Source organism: Myotis davidii, unplaced genomic scaffold, assembly GCF_000327345.1.
Source record: "Myotis davidii unplaced genomic scaffold, ASM32734v1 scaffold31, whole genome shotgun sequence".
In the NCBI taxonomy this organism is placed as follows: domain Eukaryota; kingdom Metazoa; phylum Chordata; class Mammalia; order Chiroptera; family Vespertilionidae; genus Myotis; species Myotis davidii.
The window spans coordinates 3,141,210-3,148,235 of NW_006283639.1; the positions used below are offsets into that span (position 1 = coordinate 3,141,210).

The 7,026-nt window shown below is 35.2% G+C and overlaps 1 protein-coding gene across 5 annotated transcripts in view; it reads right to left on the minus strand.

The window, feature by feature from the left end:
• The window catches only part of CENPC (centromere protein C), a 64,830-nt gene that overhangs the window by 40,171 nt on the left and 17,633 nt on the right, over positions 1 to 7,026 (minus strand). For all 5 annotated transcript variants that reach the window (XM_006753861.2, XM_015565839.1, XM_015565835.1 and 2 more), the window contains exons 6-8: positions 6,122 to 6,404; positions 4,563 to 4,778; positions 238 to 824 (exon numbers count right to left, since the gene is read on the minus strand). In XM_006753861.2, the coding sequence (XP_006753924.1) occupies positions 238 to 824; positions 4,563 to 4,778; positions 6,122 to 6,404 (1,086 nt within the window). The remainder of the gene's footprint in view (positions 1 to 237; positions 825 to 4,562; positions 4,779 to 6,121; positions 6,405 to 7,026) is intronic.

Here is a 7,026-nt window from a genome sequence, read left to right on the forward strand (position 1 = left end):
CTTTGGGGGGAGGGTCGGGGAGGGTGGGGGGAAGGGGGAAAGATCAACCAAAGGACTTACATGGAGGCATAGAGGCCTAACCAATGGACACGGACAACAGGGGGGGGGGTGGAAGGGTGATGTGTGACAGGGACACATATGTAATATCTTAATCAATTAAAAAATATATTAAAAAAACAAAAGAAAAAACAGAGTAGTAGAAAAATGTTTGTAGTTATATTTAATATAAACACTTACCCATAGGTGGCACCCGTTTTTTGGAAATATGAACATTTCTCTTCTCTTTACATGCTTTCAGACTTCTGTCTGAATTTTTTTGTGACTTGTCTTGGGCAATAGGTGACATATTTATGTTTTTATCTTTACCTTGTTCCATATCTTTATTGATTTTAAGGTTTTTTTTCTGTTTTTGTGTTGTAGTCCTTTTGTTTCCAGAAGATTTTTCTGCATTTTTAGAATGCATTTCAGTTTTTGTAGATCTATTTTCCATTTCATCTGTCAAAGCACAATTCCTACCCAGTTTTCTTTGATCAGAAGGCTGAGATTTCTCTAGTGGGTGAGCTTTGCCAGAATGTTTGTCATTTGTCAAAGTTGTAGGTGTTACACTGTGATGTTTTTCTCTTGACTTCTTACTTTGAAGGCGTGCAGTGCTCTCAGTAGGGGATACTGTGCTTTGTTTCCCAGGCACAGCCTTTCTTGGTATAGTAATCCAAGACTGACTGGCAAAACTATCTGATTCATCAATTATAAATTCATCCTCTAAATTCATATGAGTTGCAGGAGATGACTGAGGTGGAGCAGTTGCTATATGCCTAAACACAGGACTAAAAAAAGATATTACAATAAATAATAGCTCAAAAAAAATAAAGCTTTACCTTAGCTCAGTGAAGAAAATAAAATAACCTATAAATAAAATATATGTATCTTTTAAACAGCAGTTCACATGTCTCCTCAATTTTCCTTTACCCTTTTATATTTTATATTATAGAAATATAAAAGGACCTTTCCTTTTATATTTCTATATGATCACAATCATTTATAACATTAATGGGATCACAGAAATTTAGAGCGGGAAGAGAGCCTATACATCAAGTAATTTGATGTCCCGCCTACCCATTTTATATTTATTTAAAAGTTGAAATCCAGGGATGTGTAAATATAGCCCAGGTACATTGACTGACGGCTCAAAAATGCATCCCATTATTACATATAATGTTATATTAAACTATATGTCTGTGTAGATGTCTCTTTAGATTTCTTCTCATCTAAATTGGGTTTCCAGAACTAATTCCAATACGGCCCACACCAACAAACAATTCCCAGACACCAGTAGCATATCTGAGAATTCAACTCAATTATGACACTATCCACCTAGAGAAAGTGTCAGATGCCAAGGTTATGGGTTCAAGCGTACAAGAGTGCCTGCCCCGATGCACACTCACTTCAGATGCTGCCACAACCCCATACTACTTGTGTTTCAACCCCATATTACCTGTGTTTCAACCCCATACTACCTGTGTTTCAACCCCATACTACCTGTGTTTCAATCCCATACTACCTGTGTTTCAATCCCATACTACCGGTGTTTCAACCCCATACTACCTGTGTTTCAATCCCATACTACCTGTGTTTCAATCCCATACTACCTGTGTTTCAACCCCATACTACCTGTGTTTCAACCCCATACTACCTGTGTTTCAATCCCATACTACCTGTGTTTCAATGAGGTACAGACTGGAGGTTCTCAACAATCCCCTCCAGGTCAGAATGCCAATTGGAAGTCCAGATTGTTACCTGCACTGCTGACCAATTGGCTAAAAATGAGAGGTTCTTACAACCCCCTCCTTGGATTTGATTTATTTGATAAAACAGCTCACAGAACTCAGAAAAACATGTTACTAGATCACTGGTTTATTATAAAAGAACATAACTGAGGAAGAGCAAAATGGAGGAGGGGCAAGGTATGTGGGAAGGCACTCCAGGCTTGTCCCATCTCTAAGTGTTCATAAACCAGGATGCTCTTGGACCCCATCCTCTTGGCTTTTCATGGAGGTTTCCTTACATAGTTAAAATTTAGTAAATCACTGGTCACAGGTGATTGGCTCAACCTCCAGCTTCTCTCCCCTCCCTGACGGTCTGAGGTAGGGCTGAAACTTTCAACATTAATCACAAGGTCATTTACACTAGCAACTAGCTCCCATTCTCACCAAAACTTTCCAAAATTCATCTCATTAACATAACAAAAGACTTTTTCTTTTTTAAAAAACTTTCAACACAGCAAATTCTAAGAGTTCTGGAGTTGTAAACCAGGAATTGTGACCAAGCACCAAATATATGAGAAATATATTTTAGTTATCTGATGACCAAATATTCATTTCTTATAAATCACAATATTGTTAATATCCAAAACAAGATTATTCTGAGACACCTTCAAGTCTAATATCTAAGAAAATACTACTGCCCTGACCAGTTTGGCTCAGTGGATAGAGCGTCAGCCTGAGGACTGAAGGGTCCCAGGTTCGATTCTGGTCAAGGGCATGTACCTTGGTTGTGGGCACATCCCCAGTAGGGTGTGTGCAGGAGGCAGCTGTTTGATGTTTCTCACTCATTGATGTTTCTAACTCTCTATCCCTCTCCCTTCCTCTCTGTAAAAAATCAATAAAATACATTTTTAAAAAAAGAAATAGTACTAAATTATATTACACAAAAATTCATCCCAAGTATGAATAATTCACCCACATTTTCATGCATGTTTCAATAGTGTAATCATGGTAAATAAATAAATGGTGTATATTTAGAAAAATAAGTGCATTGGGATTAAGCATCACCTTTCAATTAGTTGGGAAAACTTCCCAAAGAAGGAAGAAATTATTCAAAGGATGGTATCCCTCCAAATTTCATATATTAAAACCTAATCCCTGCTCTAGCCAGTTTAGCTAAGTGGATAGAGCATGGGCCTGGGGACTGAAGGGTCCCGGTTCAATTCTGGTCAAGGGCACATGGCCAGGTTGCAGGCTTGCTCCCCATGCAGGAGGCAGCCGATCAATGATTCTCTCTCATCACTGATGTTTCTATCTCTCTCTCCCTCCCTCTCCCTTTCTCTCTTAAATAAAAGTATATTTTAAAAAAGAAAAGATAAAAGAAAGCACTAGGAATAATGAATAGTTAACATCTGACTACAACAATTAAACATAAAATTAAGTTTACTCATTAGTTCATTTAAAAGAACATTAAAAAATACGTAATTATTTTTTGGACATAGATATAATTAGCCCATAAGTGTAACATATTTGTATTAGATGGTGGGGTTAACATCCATAAATAAGGTAAAAGATTCCAGAGAAAGAGATCTCTACTATAAAACAGAGACTAGTCCTGGCTGGTTTGGCTCAGTGGATAGAGTGTCGGCCTGCGAACTGAAAGGTCCCAGGTTCGATTCCAGTCAAGGGCACATGCCGGGGTTGTGGGCTTGATCCCCAGAGGGGAACTTGCAGGAGGCAGCCAATCCATGATTCTCTCTCATCATGGATCTTTCTATCTCTCTCTCCCTCTTCCTTCCTCTCTGAAATCAATAAAAATATAAAAATATTTTTAAAAAATAAATAAAACAGAGACTAAAGAATTTTAGACTAATGAATTTTATTCATTCATCTAGTATGTTTTTATAAAACCTTCCTAACATATTCATTAACACTCTGATATATGTCACAGGAAATACAAAAGAAACTCTAGACTCCTGAAAAGAAGGACTTATGTCTTAACCTACCACAAAATAAATTTAAAAAAATAAAATAGTTAAACTATAATGCAAGGTATGAAACTATTTTAAAAAAAATACTGGAGTTGGGACTTGTAAAAAAACTAGAAACCTGGCATGAACTTTAATTTTACAAAAATAATAAATAAAGATAGGCATATGACGAGGAAAAAAAGTGTGCCAAAGCAGGGACAACTACAAATATGTATGACAAGTTGGTAGAAAGACAAACTAGGGAGAGTGAAGGCCTAGCTGAAAAATCTGAAGTTTATTCTATAGACAAGTGGTTCTCACCCTCACAGCCACTATATCTAGTTAACTCTAATGTGCAGCCACAGGTAAGAATTATGTTTTGAAACTGTAGAAGCACTGAAGGTTTTTCAGTAGTCAGAACAGGTTAAAATTTATTTTACGACTATTCTTTTATTAACACAAATAGAACAGAAAAAAGATTTAAAACCCTTAAAAATGAAATACACAGGCATCCTGACATAATTATATTTCTAAATATTGCCTTCATTCTTTGATAGCATACAAACTAGAAAGTGTTGATGAACAGAAGCAATGAAAGCTGAATAAATTTATTTTCCGTTACATCAAATTTAGTGTCTATTAAATAGTGGTTTTAGGGTGATTTACTGGTAAGAAATTACACTCTCCTTACAGATTAAGCATCACTTCAATTAACATCAGTGTTAATTAAAATTCACTTCTGGTTAAAAATAACATTCAGAATCTTTAGATATTGTTCTTCATGGAATGTGAAGGAAGAAATGTCTCAAAGGACAGTTTCTCAATAACTCACCTGGATTCACTTTTTCTTTTTAAAGTTTCTAAAAACAAGGAAGAAAAACTCTTTTTGGCTTGTGGTTGAATTTCATGTTCTGAACCTTTTATTATTTTCTGAGGTGTTTCTGGCAGGTTTTTCTCTTGTGGTCTTCCTGATACTTCATCCTCTATATCTGATACTTTATTCTCTGTTTCTACTTTCTTCAAAATATCTTTATCTTCAAAGTCCAACCTAAAAAGTTAAAAAGAAGGCAAGCTGAATCCTCCGTTTGTTGAGTTATGAGTTTTCTTGAACTCCCGCACAGTGACAACACAGACCACTTACAGAAATTTCCACTGAGCCTTTATTTAAAAATTATAAATGCTAATTTGCAACCCCTTACACTAAAAATGCAAGGCAAATCACTCAGAAAAATTAAGTTTTGTATTTGTAAATAGAAAAAAATTAAAAAGGTAAATCATACACCAATGAAATATATAGCTTATAGCACTAGTTCTCAAATATTTAATACAAATTCGAATCATTTGGAGAATCTAATTCAAATGCAGATTCTCATTCAGTAGGTTCCAGGACAGAGTCTGAGATTCTGTGTAGTAGATTCTCAAATAACATCATTTTATTCAGCATCATTTCACTATAACATTGATGAGATGCCATAGGAACTTAACTTCTGTTTATATCAATTAGCCTATAGTAAAATTGGTTTTGTTGTACTTCGTTTCACTTAAAGTCACAGAACCTATCAATGACATTTAGCAATGACTACTGTATTACTAGCAAGCTTCCAGATAATGACACTGCTTTGATCCTTAGCCACAGATCACACTTTAGATAGCAAAATCTTAGAATGTATATAAGACCCTAGACCAGGGGTGGGCAAACTTTTTGACTCGAGGGCCACAATGGGTTCTTAAACTGGACCGGAGGGCCGGAACAAAAGCATAGATGGAGTGTTTGTGTGAACTAATATAAATTCAAAGTAAACATCATTACATAAAAGGGTACGGTCTTTTTTTTCAATAGTTTTATTCATTTCAAACGGGCCGGATCCGGCCCGCGGGCCGTAGTTTGCCCACGGCTGCCCTAGACAGAAATTACACTTATTGCACAGATAGGAGCAAAAGACCTTGAATGATCTACTTTGCTTCTTAAAGACCAGAGGGAAAGTCCCCCAAGATAGACATGAGTCTACCATAACTCATCCTTAATAATCCTTGGGCTTTGCTATGCTAAAAATGATCTGATATATACCTAACCTTGTAATTACAAATAATATAGAGAAATACAAATTGCTTCTCTTAGGAAGTTAGAGAGAACGTCTTATCAGGGAAAAAAAGCATTTTCCCACAGACAATAGAAAAGTTATCCCCAGCTTCTCTGCTTCTCTTAAGTATACTTTAAGACCTTCCTTATTAAATATAAATGGGTAATATACTGAATATATGTTATATTCTTTTTATAAAATGTTAATAATCCTCAATACTTACTGTAAAATATATAAAAGATTACATGCTTTTTGATATAAAATGTAAAACTCCTTTAGTAGGATTAATATTTAAATTTTAAAAGTTCACCTTTTTTTGGTTTTAAGAGAAATCTCTGTACTTGAAGATAACACATTTACTGAATCTTCAAAAGTGTAGGTCTCTCTCTGTTGGCCAATAGACGAAACAGCATTTTGCGGTACCGATGTTTTTGCATCCAAAAGAACAAAAGGTGAGCCAACAGATAAGTAAAATTCCTCATTGGCATCATTGTGATGATCTCTGAGTTTTTTATTTGACATTTTTCTTGAGTCAGGTGTTTTAGAACCAACATCAGTTGCCACAATTTTCTGAGGAACCTCATGCGCTTGAACTAGAAAAAAATTACATGAAGATATTTAAAAACTTTTAAAGTAATATTAGAACCTTTTTTAAATTCATCAACAATTTCATTAAAAATAATTTTCAGAAGACTCACAGATCATTAAGTTTATAATCAAAGATCTACAAGTAAAATACAACAGTACATACTTTAAAAGTATTAATTTATGAAATTAATGAACTAAAATATGTATTTGGTTCACACTCTGAAGTTTGAAATGACAGAAAGCCTAAAACAGAAAATTCATAATTTTACTGATAGTCAATTTATTCAAGATCTGAATAAATCTATACATGGCTGAAACAATAAAGTAATCTTAGAGAAATTAAGAAATTCAATCTTTAGGTTAAGAGTCAGTAAATTAGGGCAGTTAGAAGAGCACATCTTTGTGTATATAATACACATATATAGAATAACAGATACAGATATATACACAATCCTATCTAATAAAAGAGAAACATGGTAATTGGCGTATGACCGCTACCCTTCCCATTGGCTAATCAGGGCGATATGCACATTAACTGCCAGCCAAGATGGTGGCCAGCAGCCAGGCAGCTGATGCGAACAGGGAGACTTGCTTGCTTAAGTGACGGAGGGAGCCCAGCTTCCCTTC